Below are 21,616 nucleotides of genomic sequence, written 5' to 3'. Positions count from 1 at the left end.
TGCTCTCGGCATTCCCATCTGCCTGCAGACAAGCCAGCTTTGCCGAGACTGTCCCCTCAAGCTGGGTCTCTTGAGTGGGTTCAAGCTCCCCTACTGCGATCTTGTTTGAACTACTGATTTGCTTAGCAAACACATTCTCTATAAATAACGAGCAAGTAAACTGCAAGCTGCCGCTGAGAAATTATTATGAGTTGGGAGTTAATGGGGTGTGAAGTCAGCAATAAGCAGCCTTGCTTCCAAATCTGCAGCCCCACCCCAGCTCTCTACCACCCTCAGAAACAGCACTGAGCATCCTCAGGCCCTATGGAATTAGCTCCTTCATCCCCCTACCACTACTGTCCAAGACTGCCCTCTGCCTAGCCACCCTGCTCCAGGCATCAAGCTAAGACAAGGCTTCTCCATCCCTTGGTGTCCTGGTAGGGACCCCCTGCCCTGCTCATCAGTAAAAACATGGGGACAGTTCTTAGGGTCCTGACTACCTGTCTTTTCTTTGGCAGGGGCCATCTGTTTGGTTTCCTATCTGGTATGTGGCCCAGGGTGTGCATCCACGGCTGTGCAGAGGGATGAGTTCCCATGGATGGATGTTTCCTCGGGCTTCTGAACTGTTAATCACTAAACCAGCAAGACAGGTTGATGCCAACCACAACCTTAAGCTCTGCCCAGCCAGCCATGGTTCTCGGTCTCGAGGAGTTGACACAAAGTGTTATATGCTTGCATCATGGCCCAGGAAAAAAGACCCCATTTTTCCTTCATGACACCATGCTGTACCTGATAGGACAAAGAGACCCAGTGGCTACTACTTTATGGCTAGACTAGATTAGTGAGAAGGTAGATGGATGGATGGATGGATGGATGGATGGATGGATGGATGGATGGATGGTTAGTTGGTTGTTGAGTGGAGAGAGGTGGGCAGATATTAAATCAATGGGTGGGCAGGTGTAGGGAAAGATGGATAGATTAATGGTGTCTGATTTCAGGTAGATGAAGAAGTAGGTGAGTAGGTATCAGATGAGTGGATGGGTACATGGATGGACAAGTGTATAGATAGGTGGTTAGATTAATGGCGTCCAATTTCAAGTAGATGAAGAGGTAGGTGTACAGATATTAAATAAAAGGGTAGATGGGAGGATAGGTGGTTAAGAAGATGCAGAATTAGGAGTAAAGATCTGGATGGACAGTTAGGTGTGGGATTATGGACATATTAGTGGTGGCTAGAAGGATCGAGAACACGGATAGATACTAGGTAGATAGTTGTATGAGTAGAAGAAACGGACGATGGGTCAATACACACAAGGTGGGTGGACAAACAGAATGGACACACGAACGGATGGGAGAGGGGTTGACTGGAGCTGTGGGAGGATCAGTGGATGAATGAGCAGATAGGCAGGTGGGTAAGTGAGCGTGAGTAGACAGCAGGTGGATGGGTGAATGATCGTTCATTTCCACTGGCCCAGCTCTGGTCAAACAATGCAGACCAGGAAGTGGATGACTCAGCTGGGGGCAAAGTGGGGACTGACAAAGTCGATTCACAAAACACAGAAACCAAGGGCCGGAATAGATAGAGAAGCGGAGACCTTGGCCCCTCCTCCTCCCGTGCCCCTGTGCTTGGCTTCAACCTCTGACGGGAAACCTGCCTCCATGTCCACTGTCCCATGTCCACCTCCCTTCTGTAGTGGGATGTCAAGGGATGCACCAGTCCCACGGCTCCAAGTGGGAGAGGATGGTACAAGAGAACAGAGTTCCTGTGCAGGTGGCCGGGTCTGAGGCCAGACAGCCTAGGAACTGTGTCTATTGACAAGACAGAATGACAGACCACTGAGCCGCAGCATGCTGCCTGCAGTTCTGAGAGCTGTCAGAGGCAGCCTGGGTCGCTTGGAGAGGAATCAGACCCCGGTGATCAAGAGCAGATGACAGTCCTCGATAGTCTACAAACACTTCCAAACAAGTCCACCGAGAGTCCTTGATCCGGGGCTGTGAGTCCCCGAGGGCTGAGCTAATAACTGCCTTGGAGGGATGGGCACAGCTGGGGACGGACCCAGGACGCTCTGGGGCCCACCTCAGCTTTTGAAGCACTCTGATCTCGGCCCTCTGCGGCGTCTCTCTGAGGCTTTTTGAACACCTAGAAGAAACGGAATCCTCGTTTGAAGAGAACTCAGAGACAAACCTTTTGATTAAAAGTGGGAGCGACTTCTCAGCCCCGAGCCTGTCTCCTGTCATCAAAGAGGGGGGCTGACAGGTGAGCTGGGGAGGGGTACTGCTTCTCCTCACTCCTCCTCAGGGAAAAGGCAGACACTTCCATGGAGACCACGGAAGGGTTTGAGCTAAAGAAGAGGTGGGCACATGTCTCCTAACCATTAACATCAGTACCAGGTTAATGTAAAAATGGACACGTTAGGAAGAGGAAGCAGAGAGAATAATGGAGGTGGATACAATAATTCATTACACACATGTATACAAAAGTCATAATGAAACCCATTATCATGTGTAATCAATATATGCATATTGATATATATATATATATAATGTTTTTAAGACTCTATTATTTCCACAGTCTTCATCACTTGTCAAGAGTTTCCAGTTTTGTCATTTTTCTTATTCCTCTTTCCCACTCAGGGAGACACACACCATCCTCTCCAGGCTGCGGATAAAAACACCAAGGCTCAGAGAGGCCAACTGACTTACCCAAGGCCACCCAGCACGCTATGAGTGCTAGGCCACTCATCCGATACATCCCGCACACCTCCAACACTCACTCTGTGGCAGCACGGGATGGGGGCCGCGTTCTTCTGCCACTCTGCGAGCTCCAAGGCAGCACTAGCGGCAGAGGATCGAATGGATGGATGCTGGAACCGAGCCTTGTGTGTGGTCAGTTCTGAGCGTTGGGGTCCAGGTGAGGGTTCATCTCATCCTCACCTCCATCTAGGAGGGTGGGACTCCTTGTACAGACAGGGAGACTGAGGCCCAAGAAACCGGAATAACTCCCAGAATGAAAGACAAGCCTACAAGCATCTCTCCACAAACATTTCTCTACATGGGGTAGTTGACTGGATGGGCACCCATTGTTTCCTGGTGACCCACGAGGCTGGCCACTGGAGGACACATGGAGGCTCAGCTTGGATGGGTAAGAGCTTGTTATGCATCTCAGTTTTCTGTGTGGCTGTAAATTCCCCTGAATTTGATTCTATACCCAAGGTTTATAGAAGAGGTTGACGCCATGGGCCACAAAGCCTGCCTTGGAGAACCAGGAGAGCAGCCTCCCCCAAAGAACGTGCAGATGAAGAATGCTGTCTTTGAGATGACTCAGGATGTAGGACAGCCTAGGAGTCAAGGCCCCGGCTCTGGACTCAGAGGGTCTAGAACTCACTCTGGCTTAGCCTCCTCCGTCCTATGTCCTTCAATGAGCCACCTTCGTCTTCTGAGGCCAGTGAAAAGAGTGTAAGGATACAATACCCACACAGTGCAATGCCCGGTGTCCAGTGACCACTTAACAAACGGTCTTGTTAACGAATTTCCCAACCCAGCCCCACTTCCTGTCTCACACGACTGGGCAAAGCTGTCAATTCTCTCCCTTATTTTGAAAGGACAGTGGTGGGGAACAGCAAAGCCCGGATCTAAAGCCGATATTGCTCAGTCCCCAGAGAGAACGCCTCTCCCTCGTATTTTCAGTGACCCTTCACAGCGTTGTGACAAACTAAAGCTACTGCCCACCAGGAGCTGCTCCTAGGAGTGGCCGTCCAGCTGTGCCCTACATCCTCTGCTAACACTCCCTATCTCCACGGAGACAGCCTCGCTGTCCACCGTGTGGGGAGGACGAGCAGCTCCACCCCTGTGTGACCTATGACCCCTCCTGGAAATGGACAGTTTGCTTCCCAGGCCACGGGTGGAGTTGTCAGATCTTGCACTGTGACACACAGCAGGAAGTTTGTACACAGTGGCACTCATGGCTAACGTGATGAAGCTGCCAGGGACCTGAAGGATACTTTTCCAATTGTGCCTCATCCGTCCTTCCTATCCCAGGTCCCGGAACCACGGACTGCTTCCCTGCTGGATGGCTGACTGTTTCGGGGTCCCAGATATCCAGCACTTTGGTGTCCCATGATCAAGCCCCTTTCAAAAATCTCTTCTGCCTGTGCCTGGGTCTTTTCATCAGGCTGCTGCTTCTCAAAGGAGAGCTCCCCCCAATTGCACCCTCATCATTTGAGAGGGTCCTTGAACGCTGTTGGGAAGAAGGCTCCTGGGGGCCTGGTGCAATGGCCCAGTAGGTAAAGGTGCCTGCTGCCAAGCCTGATAAGCCACGTTTAATGCCCGGGACTCACACGATGGAAGGAGAGGACTAGCCAGTACGTTGTCCCCGATCTCCACACACGCGCCTGACAGCCTAGCACTGAGGAAGTCGAGGCAGGAGGATGCTGAGACTATCTCACCTCACACACCCACCAATGCAAAGGCTCAGGTCCGATCACTGACCCCGCTGACTTCTGGATGGGGACGGATGCAGAGGCAGCAGTCAGCTTTCAGAAACCTCCTAGGGCAGTGGTTCTCAACCTGTGGGTCCCGACCCCCTTTGGGGGGGAGCTGATTGACCCTTTCACAGGGGCCCCCTAAGACCACTGAAAACACAGAGATTCTCTTATGATTAATAACAGTAGCAAAACTATTTTATGAAGTGGCAACAAAAAATAATTTTATGGTTGAGGAGGGTCACCACAACTGCACATGGGGCGCAGCATTAGGGAAGTTGAGAGCCACTGTTCTAGTCACATGACACCCAGGTCCAGGCCTCTAATGCCCCCAACACAGGTGACTCTAGTCTTATGTCACGACTCCATAGCCATTTACGGACAGAAGCCTAGAGGCCAGCTTAACACAGTCCCCTGCCCATCTCGGAGGGACCACACACGCTCAATAACTCCACCCCAAGTCTCTTGACCCCAGTCCGCAGCCTGATGGGATCCAGCCATCTCTTTGTCATGGAGGGTCACTAGCACCTGCGGGACATGGTGCCCCAGATAATCCACACTGCTCTCTCTTCTCTCCCTTCTTCCCATAACGCCACAGGGCCCAACACTAAGAAGAACCCCGCTGCCCACGGGCAGAAAGGATTTCAGCGCAAAGAAGGGAGAACACCCCTCCTTGCCTCTCTATGTACACTCATAATCACCCGGTGCCTATTGAGTATCTGAAAATACCCAGTCGGTTGGTCTGACTGTCTGTCTGTCTGTCTTCCCTCCACCTCTGGCTCCCCATCTAATCAAGGTCCCACTTCCAACTGGAAGATCGATGGGCCGGGTGCATATATTAATACGACTATTGATTTTCCTCTTGTCAGTCATGATCAGGATTTATCTATTCCCATGGCTCCCATTGATCCAAAGGAGCAGAATCACAGTGGTCAATCCATCCTCATACTCGCCGTGACAAACAGTCAATATCTATTTATTATTTGATATATGGGCTTAATTATCTTAAACACAATCAGATGGGACCAAAGCAAAAAAACTGAGCAGGGACCAGGCAATAGGAACCCGGTTGGGAAGACATCAAATCCGGGAGCCCACTAGCCCTGAAAGCAGAGAAAATTGCATTCTGATTAAGCAGACAGGTTCCGGTTCTCAGGTTCCGGGCTTGCCTGATGCCCTTGAGCAAAATTATAATTAAAAAGCCAATTCCCCGCCATCTGATCCACCTTCATGCAGATGCTGGCTGCTGCTGTTTCCTCTGTCTCTAGAGCCATGTGGATGGCCCCCCCTAAGTAGGTACCATTTGTAGCAGGAATCTTAAAAGTTCTTATTCATAAAATCAAACCCGAGGCTAGTTATTGGGGTCAATGCTGGTAGATCAGAGAGACAGAACAAGCCACAGCTATCTCACCTTGCCAATTCCTCAGCTGGTCTTGTTTCCTCAGACTGGAAGCTTCTGTGTCCTCATCCCAATGGCTCTCAGCTGAACTGCTGCTGGAAAGCCTGAAGCTTAACCAGCCACATGCTTAACCAGCCAAATGCTTCTAGTTTCTGGTCCTCACGCCTTATATATCTTTTTGCTTTCTACCACCACTCCCTGGGATTAAAGGTGTGTGTCACCATGCTTGGCTATTTCCAATGTGGCCTTGAACTCACAGAGATCCAGAGGGATTTCTATCTCGGGAATGCTAGGATTAAAGGTGTGAGCGCCACCATTTTCTAGCCTTTGTATTTAGTGGCTGTCTGTTCTCTGACCCCAGATAAATTTATTAGAGTACACAATATTTTGGGGAACACAATACCACCACAACCATTCACCTCCCCCACACCCCACCCCCTTTTACAGACAAGCGAACAGATGAAGGGCGGGAACCTCGGAGAGCGTTAATTCCAGTTTTGCCTCTCTCCACAAAGCCCTCCCTACGCACAAACTCCCCTATCACCGTTTAACCACTGCCTGTGACCACTGCCTGTCAGCCACGCCAAGGAAACCATGCCCGACTTCTCTGGAACACACATGAGGTTGCCCAGTGGTACCCACGCGTGCCTTCAAAACATGGGAACGCATCGGGCTATTTTTAAACGCTAAGAAATAGTGAAAGCTGTTGAAAACACTTGTGGTTCCAGAAGATGCCGGCTCTCTGCTGCTCCCCACCCCACCCCCCAAACCAAGGCAGGCCAACCAGTTTTCAGAAGCCAGGGAATTCAAACCTGCAAGCATGCCTGCTAATTTCTGATTAGGACCAACAGGGACCGTCCGCACCGTGGCAGGAGGAGAGGAATACATCCCTTATCCTACCAGGAAGGCTCCTGAGATGAGAGATGCCCCAGAGCGGGCCCTCTAATAAGTCAACCAGGCTGTGTCATCCCTCAGGTTATATCCTCAGATGGCTTCCCTTTCCTCCCTCACCAGGTTCTTTAAGATGGGTCGCCAACTTCTTCAGCTTCCCATGTCCCCCATCTACTCCAGTCCAGGACTCCTAGACTCTCTGGGGGCCTTTGACCATGTCAGCCCTTCTATTAGGAATAACACTACTCTGTGTGTGTGTGTGTGTGTGTGTGTGTGTGTGTGTGTGTGTGTGTGTGTATGTGTGTGTGAATTACTCTCCAGCTTGTTTTAGGTGGGGTCTCTCACTGAACCTGGAGCTCACTGACGGGCCATACTGAACCTGGATCTCCTAGATTGCCTAGACTCCTCCTGTCTGCCTCAGGAGTACTGGGATCACGGGCCTGTGCCACCACATCTGGCTTTGATGTGAGTGTCGGGGTCCTTGGACAGCCCAAGGACACTGCTTTCCTACCCACTTAGCAGTTACTTGGTAGGATAACAGGCCAGCTCTGGGTCCCCCACGGCACAGAGCCTAACAACCTTGGAGACTCAGCCAGTAAATTCCATCCATGAGCCCCAAGAGAGCACGGGCCGCCCCTCTCACGAGTCCCAGCACCAAGCACAGACATCTGCATAGAACATATGTTGGGGGCAAGTGTCCTCAAGTCCCCTGGCCCTGCACTGCATTGCTATGGGTGTGCAGTCACTATCACAGTGCTCATATTTCTGTCTGTCACCATTATTTCTCCTCCATCCTTCCACCCAACCCCCACGTCCATACTCGGTTTTCTGCACACTGCCACTCCTCAGAAACCCAAATCAAATAGCTCCATCCCCGCCACACTGGCCCGGATGCACAGGCTAGAAACATTTTTTTTAATTGTTATTCATTACTCTGACAAGCACATGAAGATGACCTGATGGGCACATTGGGAGCTGAGGATACAGAGACAAACGAAATAGCTAAGACCCTGGCCCCCTCGTGGCTGCGTTCTAAGGTGGGGAAGGGGATGCGGAGGGAAAAAGTCAACAGGCAAGCAAGCCAAAAATGAAGCGATAAAACTATGATCTGTGGTGACATGTGTCCGGTTAAGCAGAAGACAGTGTGGGAAGTGCATGGTGGCCGTGACTTCAGGTTACTCTCCTGACAACCCACTCCGAGGGTTGCTCCCACTCCCCAGACAACTGTCTCCTGGGCCCTCTACGGGATGAGCCCTCTCCATCAGTCCACTGAGAGCAGCAGGTACTTCAGCGTCTGTCCTCAGGTGACCTTTCTCGGCTCCCTGGGTGACCTCAGCTACCGAGGCCCACGGCTTCAATCGCCACGTCCACCCAGATGACTCACGCAAGGTTATTTCTAGCTCCAAGCGCCCTGCTCAGCTGGAGACCAGTGGATACAGCCCATCACTCCACACCTCCCTCTGGATGGCCCGGAGCTGAGGGGTGAGAAGCCACCCAGCCAAGGAACCAGCGAGGGGCCAGAGGTTGGACAGGAAGCTGGGTCCTCAAACCCTGGACATCTATCATGTGTTATTCAATAAGCACCAAGCACCTTTGTGGTGCCAAGAAAGAGAACCTAGATCTCCCAGGTGCTGTGATCCTTGCGATCCTGATCATGATGACAGCGTCAAGGTTCACCTGCGTGTGGTTTGAAGCTGAAATGTCCCCACACACCCAGCTCCTGACTTGTGTTGCCATTTTGAAGGAAAGCTATGGAATCTTTAAGAGCTGGGGCCTGGCTGGAGGAAGTAGACCACTAAGGGCGGGCCTTTCAAGGTTGGCCCCGCCCCACTTCCTGCTACCTTTCTCGGCTTCCTGGATGCGACCATTGAGGGAGCAGTTCTGAAGCCTGAGCTCCCGACCCTGGGCAGAGGGCACAGCCAGCCCTCCATGAGGGACTGAAACCGTCTGAAATGAGAAACCAACGTGGAGCTTCCCTCCCTCACACTGTTTATTAAAGAAACAAAAACAACTCATCCAAAGCTACAGCGCACCCTAGCTTGCAGAAGTTGTTATTGCCTTTCTGCATGAAATTTCTTTTCCCTTTTCTTTCCCTCTTCCTTCCTTCCTTCTTTTTCTTTCTCTCTTTCCTTCCTTCCTTCTCTCTCTCTCTCTCTCTCTCTCTCTCTCTCTCTCTCTCTCTCTCTCTCCCTCTCTCTCTCTCTCTTTCCTGGTGCTGGGAATTGAACCTTGTGGACATTACATTCTTAGCCCCAACTCTTTTCTTTGTCTATTTTGTATTTTTAATTTGAGAGAAGGTTTCACTAAGTTATCTAGGCTGGCCTTGACTTTGCTCTGAGGCCAAACAGGCTTGGAACTTACAGCCCTCCCGCCTGAGCTTCCTGCAGAGCTGGGGTGATGTGTATGTGGCGCTCAGAGGACAACATGTAGGGGTTGGTTCTTCTACTATGTGGGTTGCAGGGATCAAGCTTAGTTTGTCAAGCTTGGCGGCAGGCACCTTTGCCCGCTGAGCCATCTGATTGGCCCAGGGATTTCTGATTCTCATCCCTATCTTCCAAGAGATATAAATACCACAGCCATTTTATAAAGGAAGAAACTACAGCAAGAGGGAAGGGAGGAAAGAAATAGGAAATAGATCAAAGATAAGTGTGCCGTGGGTGCATTGTTCAGTATAAACCACAAGATGCCAACCAGGCCACTTGTCAACAGAACTTTCTAGAAAGGAAGAGCGGTAGCAGTGTTTATGCTGGGACTGGAGGACTGACCATGTAGTATTGACAGTCCAGGAATCAAGGAGAGCTCAACAGAAACCAGGAGGGGCTAACCTTCAAAGGCTCACTCCAGTGACCTCCTGCCATTCATCAGACCCATCTCATCTGCCCCGCCCCCCCCCCCCCCCCCGCAGGGAACCCAGCTATTTCTGAGCCTCCTTGCCACTGGATAACGGCTAAGGGCTTCAGTATGAGCCAATGGCGCATGCCTGGAGGGACACGGGGTGCTTGTAGGCCTCTGACAACCCCCAATGTGACTCTTTGTGATTTTCTTCCTCTCCCCTCAGCTAGATGAAGAGACCTGTGACTCCAGTGTATGGTGGACCGAAGGCGGAAGAGTATTCGTCATCCCTCCACACATAGAAAAGGCCATCTGGGTCATTTTTGTATCTCAAACTCCCAGGTGGTATTCTTGGTCTGTTGGAAACTCACATGGAGCCAGTCTCTTACTGGCCTAAAGCTCACAAGTTAGTTTAGACTCCTTGGCCAGTGAGCCCTGGGAATCCTTCCATCTCTGCCTCCCCAGAGATAACCTGCTCGTTATGTGCTCGATAATGTGCTCGGATAACCCACACATCTGGCCATTTTACTTGGATTCTGCAGCAGCTCAAACTCAGGTATTCCACACTACTCAGGAGCATTTCCTGTTTTAAGTCTTACTTGTTTGAGCAGCTACCCCGACCCTGGCCAATATAAAGTGTGATTTTTTTTAAACCTATTTTGGCAAAGAGTCCCCCACCCCCATCCCCACCCCCACCCCCCATGGTTCTCTCTAGCTGGCTGTATCCTGTGTGGAGCTGTTCTTTAGCTGGTCTGGATTTTCGACAACCAACGCGTTGTCTCCTGGGCAGTAAGACAAAATATTTCTGAAGTGATGACAGATGTCACCCGCGTGAATCCAGCGTCTTGGAGATGTGAGGGAGCAGTGACCAGAAAGGAGTGAGCTCCTCAGCCAGGCAGAGGCCTCAGCTGGTCACGTGACTGTTGACAGCCAGGCATACGCAAACATACACAAGAGGATGCTCATCTAATGTCGCTAATGACGACGGACATTTATAGCGTCTTCCTTCACAAAAGTCCCGCGCGCGACACACAATTAAAGGCAGCCGCAGACAAAAAATCCTTTCAGCTGAGATTCATAAAAGGAAAGCAATTCAGCCTTCCTAAGCACTAAAGGAAGCCAAAGTCATTGGATGGTGTGTGTGTGTGTGTGTGTGTGTGTGTGTTGGGGGGTGGTATAAAATCTTCATGGCTCAGGCCCCCGATTCCTGCATGTTATATTTAGGACAGTCAAAACTGGTCGGAAGAAAGAAACAAACTGGAAAGATACAAGCCCCTACATTACAGCGGGGGAGGGGGGGGGAGCAAGATGAAATCTCATCCAAGCATAAGTCAACTGTCCCCACGCGAGGCTGTGGGAGGCTGTGGCCCTGTTTGCCTGTCTGTCAGACTTGGCAGTGTGGTGTGATTGGATCTGAAAGCCTGAGAAACAAGGAGATTTGGGGTTGGACATGAATAATCTGTGGTCTAGGCACTGTTGCTTATAGGGTTTAAAAGGCTGCAAATGAGGCCTCTGGGACTTTATTGCTGCCTGGTCCCGAGTCATCCTCCCAGGACTGAGAAGTCACCTCAGGACTCTGGAATCTGGGGGCAGGACTGATGACATGTGCCAAAAGAGACGTTTTTAAAAAATCCCTCCCGAGGGCACACAGGCCGAGCTTTTCCGTCAGCGTTTACAAAGCACCCTGATTTCTTGTTCCCTCTTCCCATCACCCCTGCAAGGTGTCCTGATGATGTAAGTGCAGAGGAACTGTGGGTCATTTTTCCTGGGTGCCCACACAGGTGGGAAATGTGGAGTCACCATCCAAGACGGTACCAGAGCTGCCCGGAACTGCTTTACTCTGACCGCCTCGGCTCGGCAACCGAGAGTTTAGATACATTGAATCAACCAGTTAGATACATTGAATCAACCAGATAGATACATTGAATCAACTAGTTAGATACATTGAATCAACCAGTTAGATACATTGAATCAACCAGCCAGCGCAAGAAGAGACAGCATCCAGGCCTGTAGGAATCTCCAGAGCAGTGAACACAGTCGCTGTTGTTTTTCAAACTCCATGCTCTTGCCCAGAGCCTCTGAAGCCCTACAATCATTTAGCATCTTGTAACCCTTTTCCTAGCTCTTGCTCTCCTTTTCTATTCCCTACTTCCTGCCTCAGGGCCTTTGTGCTGGCTGGAACCCCCCATCTGGGCTCCCTCCCCTCTGTCTTTCTGTTGCTGACTGTCTCCTCAGTGTTACTTTGTATAAGAATGGCCCCCCAGAGTCTCTAGGCCCTAGTCCCTGGAGACACTGACTACAGATGGCTACCTCAGATGGCCAAAGGGGACATGCCCGATAGTACTAGGTGATCTGTGTGGGCCCTAAATGTAACTGTCCCATCACACGGGAAGCCAAAGGAGATCTGACCAAAGCAGTTGACAAACCATGGAAACAAGATGTCCTGTGGTGGCTGACGTTAAGATGGGGGAAGCAGCTAGAAGCCGCGGTGGATAAAGCCAGAAGCTGGGTCTGGCCTCCCTGTCAGTCTAGTGAGGACCACTCACACCTTCATAACTGTAAAAGGAGCTAGGGGGTACTGCCTGATGCCACAGAGTCAGGGTAACTTGTTAGGAGTGGAATACAATCACTTAGAGGGGTCTGCGCCTGAGTGGCCTTGCTTCCTCAGAGGGTGTGTGAGGAGGTCCAGACAGACCACTCCGGGAAGCTGCTGCTCCAAAACTCTTCTCAACTGAGTCACCAAAAGCCCATTCCCAGAGATCTCAAGTATTTTGTCAGAGTTAGGACAAACACCTGCTTCAGCCCACTCATCCCACAGATGTAGAAACCGAGGCTCAGGGACCCCTGCAGCTGGGCTGAAGGATGGGGTTACTGTCAATCAACCCTTTCAATGTCGGCCCTTCAATGCCATTTGGAGTTTTCACCGTGAACAATTGTGCAGGCTGCCGATGGCTTGGCAGTGATTCCATAATGACCCAATCATGAAATAATCTAGCCGTCCAGATTCGAATTGTTTGCGGCTATCGTGACTGGATAACTGGCTAGTTGATGCTCATTCCCAGAGAGCCAAGCATATGGCTTTACAAGGAAACCAAGCCCTGAAATACTTGTTAGCTTTGATGATAATTACTAAGTAATTGGCTAGAACACACCATTGTGAATTGATCTAGAATATGCTAGGCAATTATCTGGTCATATGCTCCCTGTAAAAAATAAAACCAAGGTGCCCCCAAATTGTTCTAGTCGGTTGGCTAGCCTCCAACAATCCACCGCTAGCAGTCAATCATGCGGATGCACATGATTAATCAAATCACTCAGATATCTGGTCGCAGATAGAACGCTCAGATGGGCAGTCTTCAGGACCAACACGTAGATGGAGCGAAATGGGGGACACACCGAGCGCTCCTATGATAAATGCATAACAACGAAATAGTCAGAGAATAGATGCTCCTTCCTCGGGGCTCATCTGGTATCCTCCCACAAAACCCCAGATACTTCAGAGACCAATTCTATGTCCCAAAGCCGCCGGGGATTTTTTTTTTTTTAAATTGGGGTGCCAGGAAAAGGCTGGATGCTTTGTGGAATCTATAGGTTGTTATGGCACATGGGGCCGGGGCCCAGAGTTCTGTCGCAGAACAGAAGACTGCAGCGCAGCTGGGCTTGAGGGATGAGCAGTACATTCCCATAATGGCCACTCATTTTCCAAAGCTACTAACGGGGTCCGGACATGTGCAAGGAAACACTCTTTGGGAAAGGGGGGGGGGGCGCACAAAAGGAATGGGTCGCTGAGATCCATGGGTCGCCAGACTTGTAGGTCTCGAGTGAGAGGTTCCTAACTTCTGGGAGAGAGAAGTTGCTTCCTGATGAGAGAGAAGCACAGAGTGCAGAGGGGGATGCTGAGGAGGGCTGTCAAAGCAACCATCTGTGGGCCTTTCCCTGCAGAGTCTGCCATTCAGAGGGCAAGTCTTTCTCCCTAACTTGAATCCAGTTGACCACGAGGAGATGCACCGGCCAATGGTTGTCAGCCAGTACGTGACCGACCAGTGGAGGCATGAAAAGCACCTGTGCATTTAACCTTTGACCCCTCACTGTACCTGGGAAACAGAGGCCACCATGGGAAAGACCCGAGCTGGAAGTCACGTGAAACAGAACTGAGACACCCTAGCTGACAGGGTACCGACTAGCACCGGGGTCTACAACTGACCTGATCCTCGTCGCTGCCTGCCAGCTGACCACAGCCACCCAGCAGGGTCAGGCCACAGAACAGGACTCAATCCAGAACTATCCCCGGGACAGAGGGAAACCACTGAGCTACGGAGTCAGTCCTTTACTTTGCACAGCATATGAAGCATTTGTAGCCTGCTCCCCGAATTGATGACTGGAGAGCCACTTCTGGCTCGGGTAGGCATGAGATCCCCTGGTTCAAGGAGAGGTAAAGGCCTCTGCCACCATCCCCAGGCCTCACAGGCACTTGGCACTTGATACCTGAGCCATTTGCATAACCCACAATGACATGATAATTCTTCTGCCACCGAAGTCTAATTAAACAGACTCAAGGGAACAGACTGAAAAGACACCACCTCTGCTGAGGCTGCAGCCCCTTCCCTGACACCTTCCACGATGGGGGACCAACTCGCGGTGAGAGGCTACTGCTTGAGCTGTGTCCTGGAAGCAGAAGGTTCCGCCTGGCATCCCCAGGCCACACCCAGAATCCCGCAGCTGTAGCCAGCTCCAACTGACATAATAAGGGAGGATTTGGAAACACATCAAAGATGGGTTCACAGCCACTCAAGTGTAACCAATGCTACTTCGCTTTTTCAAAGTGTCTCACGTGGCTGGGCGAGGTCAGAGAGCCGTTCACCACCACCCACCATCTTCCTGGATGTGTGTGGACGTGTGTGTGTGTGTGTGTGTGTGTGTGTGTGTGTGTGTACGCGCACGCGAATTATACATATGCATGTATACATGGAGGGCAGAGGGCAACCTTGGCTGTCATTTCCCAGGCTGCCCATCTTGTTTGTGTGAGACAGGGTCTCACACTGGGACTTGGGGATCTCTGAGTGAGCCAGACTGGCTCACCAGCCAGCCCCAGGAATTTCCCGGACCCTTATCATCCCTATATTTGAATTATAATCAGGCATCACCACCACACCTAGATATTTCTTATCCATATTCTGGGATAAGACTCAGGTACTGACTGGCACATCTCTCCAGCTTATGTGTGTGTATGTGTGTGTGTGTGTATATATATGTATATATATATATATGTATATATATATATATATATATATATATATATATATATATATATTCCTATGTTTGTGGGTGCTCACGGATATGAGTTTACATGAATGTGAAGGCCAAGGTTTTACATCGGTGTCACCTACCATTTTCTTAAAGTTGATCTCTATTAATGACCCTGCCCCCACCCTGCCCCCAAACCCCTGCAGCCCATGCATGCTGGACATTCAGGACAAAGGTGGTAACAGCTCCATAAACATTCTGTGAACCAGTGAGAGCCACAATCATAGCCATTAGCATCTCAGATCAAACTATGGGGCAGATCTGGCCCACCACTTGGGTTTACAAATAAAGTTTTATCGCAACGCTGCCATGCAAATCCATTCACATATCATCTATGGCTGCTTTTTTTGTGTGACAGTGGCAGAACCAACTTGCTAAGACAGGAACTGTTCCGCCTGTGAGGCTGGTTCACAGATCCCACTGGGCCTTGACCTCAGTTGGCTGACCTATGTCTAAAGCAATCCACTCACTTTACATAATCAGAGACAAGAGTCGGAGTCCCACCTATGCAGGGTAGAGGTCAGACATGGCTTTTCTGGCTCCCAATGGAGTACTTTTCCCACACACTGCTAAAGCCCCGAAAACATTTGCTAGGGGCTTAAAAGATTGTGAGTGAACCACATGGATGGAAGACCTGAAGACACTATTAGCCTGAACGAAGCCCTGGAGAGCCCCCATGGGAGCCGAAGCAACTGACCTGGTGATGATGGCCAGGTGGGGCGGGCTCATGCAGGCTCCCATGAAGAGCACCACGTTCTCATGTCTGGTCTGCCTGTAGGCCATCACCTCCCGCTTGAAGGCCTTGAGCTGGTCCTCATTGTCCCTCTCGATGTCAATCAACCGGATGGCCACCTCCCCGTGCCAGCGTCCGTGGTAGACCTGCCCGAAGCGACCCTTCCCGATGAGCTCGCCAATCTCTAGCTGCTCAAAGGGGATGTCCCATTCCTGAAGGAAGATGCTGGTCTGGCTGGCCTTGCGTGGGAAGCTCCGGGCCGAGAGGAGGGATAGGTTCATCTCCTCAAAGTCATCCTCGGACTCCTCCGCTTCATCGTGGCCTTCTTCATTCTGTGGCCAGAGGGGAGAGAGGTCAAAGCCATGGCCACCCCAGCTCCACCCTCCCTCGGGGCCTGTTGGTACCATGTGTGCTGTGGAGGTTCAGGACATACCCCGTATTTCCATAGGTAGACAGAGTTGGTTCCCAGGTGCCTTTGAATCGGAGTCAAACCACAAGGAATGACTTAAAGAGGAGTCAAGGTGGCCCCCACCGCCCTGTGCTAAGAGAGGAGAAATGCAGAGGGGCCCAACTGTTCTAGTTTGGCTGGACTTTGAAGTTTTCACGCTGAAAAGTGACACATCCCAGGATACCTGTCAATCCTGGGCAACCTGGGATGTTGGTCACCCTGGGAGGTCCTCACACTGGGTCACAGCCAAGCGGAGGGAGACAGTTTAGATTCAGGTTGCTGGATCCCTGCTATCCAGTGTCACTCCTGTTCGCTCTACTGGTTTTGACTTGCTGGACGGTATGTGTGTTGAGAGGAACAGCAGGCTAAAAGATGGATGTACTATGTATCTTTGTGTGACACAGGACAACTGTCAGCATGGGCCGTCTGTCAGCCTCCTCCAGGGAATTCAGAATTGATTCAGAGATTGGCCAAGGGCCATCGTTCCAAGCTCTGTAGCTCATGTAAGACCAGGTGGCTGGGAGACATCATCGAAGCAGACAGTTGAGACCCTGTGCTGAACACTTAGACCCAGTGAGCTGGCCTCTGGCCTGTGTGACCTTGGGGAAACTGGCCCACCTCTCTGAGTTTTCCTTATCTCCCTATAAAGTGGCAGTAAGATAAGAATTTTCCCCAGGGGGTGGTGAAATTTTAAGCGAGTTGATGAGTTCTGAAGTTCCTGCCATTGCCTGGCTGCCTACATCAAACATCTGCTTGGGATGCCAGAGAAAATGCAGATTCTCAGGCCCCATCTGGATCTATTGAGTTAAAACATCGATAGGCTGGGCCTGGAAAGATGGCTCAGTGGTGACGGACACTGATTGCTCTTCCAGAGGACCCAGGTTCAATTCCCCGCATCCACATGGCAGCTCACAACTGTCTGTGACTCCAGTTCTAGGGGACCCGAGACCCATGGCAAAAGACCAGTGCACGTAAAATAAAAATTAATAATTTTTAAAACATCAGCAGGTCTGCAGTGAGACCTGCGTTTTAATCATATGACTCTTGGGGTTAGTTGTGATCGATCAAGGGAGAATGCGTAGGGTTGGGGATATCTAGGCTCAGGGGCATCTTGCCTAGTGGACTCTATTATAACATGTGGGGGAAGAGCAGATGCCAGACCCTGTGAGAAGCCCCAGAGACCTCGGTAAGAAGACCTAATAAAGGGACCTCTTCACTGGACCTTAAGTCTATGAGCTGGCTGTCCATGACACTGGTCAGTTCTAGGTGGCTGCTCCCGTCTCAGAATGGAATGTGGGCCTCTTTTCCAGAGCCCTGCTTCTAGACCCTTTAGCTCAGGGCACACAGTAGGGCCGAGATGGCAGACCCAATGGTCATTCCCCAGGACATTTCTTTACTCCCTTAGTACAGGTGGAAGGAAGCCCAGAACTTCCTCACCATGCTGTCAGGCTAGCATCCTGGTGCTCCCAACGCTACTGTATTGTTATTTCAAAGGCAGTGGGGCACATCCCCCTTCCCGTCTCCCCCAGCCCTGAGCTAATTTTTTACCTAAAAATGCAAATCACAGGCCAATTTCCTTCCAACTGTCTCTGCCAGGATGAACACAGCTGAACGGCCCATTAGGCTCAGCGCCTGGAGGAGCTACAGCTCCTTAATTGTCCTAGAGTGAGAACATCCATCAAACAGCCCCTGTACCCCACCTCCCCTGCCCCCATCCCTCTGCGTCATCGACGACATCGGGCAGCTTTGCCAACCTCGAGCCAAAGCCACCTTGCCGATCTCCAAGTCTCACCTCTGAGGTCGGTTCCACTTCAATCTGAAGTAATGGATTTCCTTCCAAGCTGTAAATCAGAGAGGGGGAAAAAAAAAAAAAAAGAAATCACCCGTGATCTTACAACTCTGGATTTAAGGTGAGCCACGCTCAGGAGTCCAAATTGGTAAGTTGTGGCCACGTAACCTTTATCTCCCGTGTGGTTTAAACACTTGGATCTGAAACAACTCAGAGCTGAGTACAGAAAGAGCTCACAAGACCATTATTTTAAAAGAAATTCTCCTGGTTTGCTCATGGGTTGCTTTTCTTTATTGCTTTCTGGCTTCAACTAGTAAAGCAGCCTCTTTTTTTTTTTTTGGTTTTTTCGAGACAGGGTTTCTCTGTGTAGCTTTGCGCCTTTCCTGGGACTCACTTGGTAGCCCAGGCTGGCCTCGAACTCACGGAGATCCGCCTGGCTCTGCCTCCCGAGTGCTGGGATTAAAGGCGTGCGCCACCACCACCCGGCTAGCAGCCTCTTTTTAAGTGGGCGAAAATGTCACAGGTGAACAACTCCTGTGCGCTGTGAAAGAATACATCACATTTCTAAACTTCATGTTCAGAATCTCCTAGGAGGAAAGATTCAGTTTTAATTTTAATTATGTATCTGTGTGTGGGTGTGTACACATGCTTGTGGTACCTTTCATAGTTAGAGGGCAGCTGACCTTCTGGATTTGGAGTCACATGGGGTTATGAGCCAATGGGGATGGTTAGTGTTTTTTAAAAAACTTGACACAAGCTAGAGTTATCTGGGAAGAGGAACCTCAACTGATGAGAAAATGCCTCCATCAGACTGGCCCACTGGCAAGTCTCTGGGGCCCTATCTTGATTAATGATTGACACGGGAGGGCTCAGCCCACTGTGGGTGGTGCCATCCCCTAGGCAGATGATCCTGAGGTGTGTAAGAAATAAAACAGAGCAAACCATGGGGAATAAGGCAGTCAGCAGCACCCCTCCATGGCTTCTGCATCAGCTCCTGCCTTCAGGTTCCTGCCTTGAGTTCCTGCTCTAACGTCCCTCTGTGACCGCGTGTGACCTGAGAGCTGTAAGCTGATGTGAGCTCCTTCTTCCACAAATTGATTTTAGTCATGGTGTTCATCACAGCAACAGAAATAAGATTAGCACACTACCGGACACTGGTGCTGAGAACAAACTCAAGTCCCCTGCAAGAACTTGACAGGTGTTCTTAGCTGTGGAGCCATCCTACAAGGATGCCCCGCCCCCCTACAAGGATTTTAATATCAATGCATCTGTCTGTCCATTTATTTTATTCTTCATTCATTCATTCATTTTGCATCCATCCATCCAGGCATGTCTTTAAGAAGAGGCTCTGGAGTTGGAGGCAGGATGGCTCTTGACATAAAGGGACATCTTTTTACTGCTGAAATAACTAACCGTAGACAGGTGCAGAGGGGCAGCAGCTACCAGTGAACTGAATAAATGGAGGGTTGTGGGAATTCCCAGAAGAGGAGACTCACTGGCCATGTTTGGAAGTCCCTGGTTGTCATGGTCTAAATAAGAGTGACCCCCACAAGGCTCATATATTAGAATGCTTAATTGCTAGATTGTGGCACTATTTGAAAGGATTAGGAGGTATGGTCTTGTTGGAGGAAGTGTGTCCCTTAGGGTGGGCTTTGAGGTCTCAGAGGCCCATATGACTGAGCCCAGTCTCTCTGTCTGTCTGTCTGCCCGTCCTCTACCCCCATGGATCAGAATGTAGTTCTCAGGGACTTCTCCAGCATCATGCCTGCCATGCTTCCCGCCCTGATGATAACCAACTGACCCTCGGAAACTGTAAGGAAGCCCCCGATTCAATGCTTTCCTTTTATAAGACATGGCCTTGGCCATGGTGTCTCTTCACGGCAACAGAGCGGTGACTAATACAATGGCGTTGGAGTTGAACTTGGCCAATCTCATGGACTCAAGATACGTAAACAAGAACTTTGCTGGGTGGAAATAAACAGGTGTGAGTGTGTGTGTGTGAGTGTGTGTCACGTGTACTGAACTCAAAAGCTGCGGTTGTATTCTAAGCATGGGTGCTAGGGAGAAATGGGGTCTATGTGTGAGCAATGCAAGGGTCAACGGGATGTGTGTCAGGGCTTGTCTGAGTTGTGTGGACACACTAAGGGTGTTAGGGATGTGCTGTGTGTTGATGGTATAGTTGGCTGTGTATTAAGAATGTGAGGGCACTATCAAATGCATAGTTCTGTGATGGGGATGTGGGGCACAGTCAACGTCCACAGGGGTGTTTGGAGGAAGCTTTCGACACTCAGGGATGTGTGTTCATGGAACGCAGTGGGAGCAGAGCAGCTTGGCTACCAGACTGCACACAAAACTCAGAAGAGGTAGGGCAAAGCCACCACCAGGAAAACCATCCTCTTTCTATTTCTCCGATGGAAGTTTAGCAACTCCCCTACCCACCCTATTGTGGGAGGAGTTTCCCTCTCCCACCCCTCAGATCCCAGGGAGCTAAGGGCCCTGCAGACTGAGTCCATCTACCGCCATGCAAGAGCTGAAGAGGAGAGGGAGGGTCACTGTGTGTGACGTGTGTCAATCAATTATTTACAGTGTTGCCGTAGGAAGTGGGGACATCGAGGAACTCAGGACAACACAGGCTTCCCTCTCCTTGCCAGTCCCCCAGGGCAGCCCGTTCCTTTCTGCTTCAAGGTGGGCCCCCAGCAGCCGGGGGCTGTTCAGTGACTTCCAGCTGCAGCCTTCCATTACTCCTCACACATTTACACAGATCACAAGCAGCTCCCTGCCCCCGACACAGCAGCTCTAGCTATCATTAATAACTCGGAGTTCATCTTGTACAAAGCGTGGAGCTGGTTTGTGAGCCGCGGAGAACTGACCCAGAGATCTAGGTCAGCAAAGCACCCGCCGGCAAGACACTGCTCCTTTGATTTTAGAGATGCACCACGTCCGGCGCTTCACCGAGTCCTGATGCGGGTCAAGTGGGATGGAGCCATTAGGGAGGCAAGAAGAAAAGGCACGCGGGCAGAAATGAGAGCTGTGAAACCCGTCACATCCCAGCGTGGCCCAGACTTGGGGCACAGGCGCCAAAGGGAAGGAGGGCGACTTCTCTGCTTGTCTAAGCAGTGGGCCATCCAGGGGATGCGTACACCAAGACAGTTGTGGCCATGTTGTTTACTGCGGGGGGGCATGGGGGGAGGAGATCTGAACCCCACATCAGTATGACATTCTATAGTCAGTAAGACACGGCCTATGAAGAACCCAGAATCGCATGGGAAAAATCAGCGACACCGTATTAAAGATAAAACAGGACTGCACGGATTGTAACCGCCTCTGTCATGAATCACAATACAGGAACAGGATGAGAAAGCCTGCTAGAATGTTCTAGCAGCATGAAATTCCAAGGGGCGAATTTCTCTTCCCTTATTCACAGAACAGTCTAAATTCTCCCAAATCAGCTTCTGTTCATTTCGCGGTGGTATAAACAAGAGGCTAGCAGGCTCTTTCCGCAAGGGCCCAGAGAGTCAGGATTTTTTTTTTTTTTTTTTTTTTTTTTTGGCTTTGGGGAGCCATAGGCTTCTTTATCACCTCTCAACCCTCCTGCTGTACTGAGGAGTCAGCCAGTCGTGGCCCGGTACACACACGAGCATGGCAGTGTTTCAATAAAACTTTACTTATAAAGACAAGTGACAGATGGGATTCGTCTGACAGGCTAGAGTTTGTTGATTCCAGGTAAACACTGTCTTTCCTTTATCTTTTGTTTCCCTTT

General features: G+C 50.5%; 1 protein-coding gene across 2 annotated transcripts in view; it reads right to left on the bottom strand.

Annotated features, from left to right (window-relative positions):
- The window catches only part of Ksr2 (kinase suppressor of ras 2), a 382,945-nt gene that overhangs the window by 54,734 nt on the left and 306,595 nt on the right, over positions 1 to 21,616 (bottom strand). For both annotated transcript variants that reach the window (XM_028878818.2, XM_028878819.2), the window contains exons 13-14: positions 17,860 to 17,908; positions 15,584 to 15,951 (exon numbers count right to left, since the gene is read on the bottom strand). In XM_028878818.2, coding sequence (XP_028734651.1) covers positions 15,584 to 15,951; positions 17,860 to 17,908 — 417 coding nt within the window. The remainder of the gene's footprint in view (positions 1 to 15,583; positions 15,952 to 17,859; positions 17,909 to 21,616) is intronic.

This window comes from Peromyscus leucopus, chromosome 23, assembly GCF_004664715.2.
Source record: "Peromyscus leucopus breed LL Stock chromosome 23, UCI_PerLeu_2.1, whole genome shotgun sequence".
NCBI classification, from domain to species: Eukaryota; Metazoa; Chordata; class Mammalia; order Rodentia; family Cricetidae; genus Peromyscus; species Peromyscus leucopus.
The sequence above is the reverse complement of the archived record's forward strand: the minus strand, read 5'-3'. Positions and strand labels throughout refer to the sequence as shown.